This window comes from Trachymyrmex septentrionalis, unplaced genomic scaffold, assembly GCF_001594115.1.
Source record: "Trachymyrmex septentrionalis isolate Tsep2-gDNA-1 unplaced genomic scaffold, Tsep1.0 scaffold11, whole genome shotgun sequence".
NCBI classification, from domain to species: Eukaryota; Metazoa; Arthropoda; class Insecta; order Hymenoptera; family Formicidae; genus Trachymyrmex; species Trachymyrmex septentrionalis.
In genome coordinates this window covers 5,008,928-5,011,004 of record NW_017304228.1, presented here as the reverse complement: position 1 = coordinate 5,011,004, position 2,077 = coordinate 5,008,928, and the positions used below count along the sequence as shown (strand labels likewise).

Below are 2,077 nucleotides of genomic sequence, written 5' to 3'. Positions count from 1 at the left end.
TAATATACATGTATCCTTTAAAAACGTGTCGATCTAAAAAGATAAAATTGACTGTTATTTCTCGAATGTTAATCTCGCCTTATTGGTCAATCTACCCACTCTGCATTTATTATAAAATTTGACAATAATAATTAATTATTTCTAGTAATTATTATATCATTGTCAAAATATTTATATTTTACTGAACAGATAAAACGATATTATCGGTTCCGCTTAAATTATCCACACATATATATCGATTTGCTGATCACCAAACAGAAGACTGCACTTTGCGCCGGTTTAATATATCCGTTGCCGATACGTACTCAAGAAGGAAGCAGAGTGCTAATAGTCGAAGGCGGAAAACGATGGAAACCGAAGGAGGTGTCGACCAGTGATTTTTTCAAAGGCCTGATATTGATCTTATATCTAGCGATGGTGGAATACAAAACTCAGGTTTGGCAAAAAAATATTTCTTTAATGGATTTAAGATATAGATCGGCATTTATTAATACTTAAAATTAGTCTTGAATTTTTAGCGAAAGATTTGCATGTACATATTGTAGGGATGTTCCGATCTCCAAAAAAATCGATCTTTCCAAACGAGAATAGCAATTTTAAATTGATCTATTTTAAAAAAAACTTATTTTTCTTTAACTTTTTTTTCAATAAAAAGAACTATTTTGAAGCAATTATTTTCTAAAATATCGATTTTTAGCAAATTGATCCCGGGAACGCACATTCCTAATTTGTAATCTCTAATGCTACGTAAGTAAATGTCGTGCACTTATAATTACGAAACTTTTTGTTTCTTAGATCGCAGGTGCGCGTATCATTTTAGACGTCGAAGGTTTATCTCTTAGTCATTTGACGTATATCACACCAAGTTTTGCTAAAATGATAGTAGAATTTATACAAAAATGTATGCCCACTCGGCTCAAAGGTATCCATATTGTGAATCAATCCTTCATTTTCAACATGGCATTTGCAATATTCAAACCATTCCTGGAGGTATGATCTTATAATTTTGAGTTATATGACGATCTTATGATTTACCTTTATAAGTTGCGTAATAATAAACTTTTAGAAAATTTTTAAACTTTTAGTAAAATCTTTATAACACGTTCATATGTGTTGTATATCACAGGAGAAGATTCGTAATCGGATTCACTTTCACGGGACAAATTGGGATTCTTTAAAGGATTTCATTCATAAAAGAGCATTGCTTAAGAAGCATGGGGGCGAGTTGAAAATGGCTGAAGGACAATATGGCGTGATGTTTTGGCAGAATATGCTTTCCTGTGAACCCGCTTTCGAAGGTAATGGTATACGGGAAAAAATGATGTATTCGTAGCATTAACCGACAGCAGTCTAATTGAAAATATTTAATTCAGTGACAGTATTAACAGGTTCCATGCCGGGTCAATTATAAGTAACTTGATAAACATTAATAATCTATCGAATGATTAATTAGTTATTCTTTAGTCTTGAGAGTTGACAGAAGTGATGGACAAGATTATCTGCATCTCAAATTGCACTATAGTCAAAAAGAGTAATCGATTTATTTAAAAGAGATTGATCCTTCGGAATGAAATTTCAATCCCTTTTTTGGAGTGAGGTTCCATCTACCCTGGTAGATTACAGTCAAAAAAGGAATTAAGATTTCATTCCTTTAGACAGTTGACAACACTAAAGCTGTATCTGCGTCGGAAAGAAGATTAATGTATTAATATATGCATCATGTATCATAATTATCTATTCATATAAAAAATTATATTATAATTATATTTCTTTTATAGGATAAAACTATTAACTTTATTAAAAAACTGCTTTATAAAAAAAGAGACAAAAGTTGTTTATTTTCTTTTCATAAAAGTCTAAAAATTTTTTCGGAATTTTTATCAATTTTTTAGTGCTGAATTTTCTTATTTTTACCAATATCAGAAAATACGATATTAAAAAATTCTGAAAAAATTCTCAGAACTGTATGAGAAGAAACTAAACAATTTTTATTTCCTACAGTTTTTCTGTAAAATTGATAGTATTTGAGAAAAAAATTATTGAAGATTAATATTCGGCAATTTTTAGTAATTAATAT

At 29.8% G+C, this 2,077-nt stretch overlaps 1 protein-coding gene across 1 annotated transcript in view; it reads left to right on the top strand.

Annotated features, from left to right (window-relative positions):
- Window positions 1-2,077, top strand: part of LOC108750641 (alpha-tocopherol transfer protein-like) — a 12,897-nt gene that overhangs the window by 10,117 nt on the left and 703 nt on the right. Inside the window, exons 4-6 of the mRNA XM_018490239.1 lie at window positions 190-435; window positions 796-990; window positions 1,127-1,298. Coding sequence (XP_018345741.1) covers window positions 190-435; window positions 796-990; window positions 1,127-1,298 — 613 coding nt within the window. The remainder of the gene's footprint in view (window positions 1-189; window positions 436-795; window positions 991-1,126; window positions 1,299-2,077) is intronic.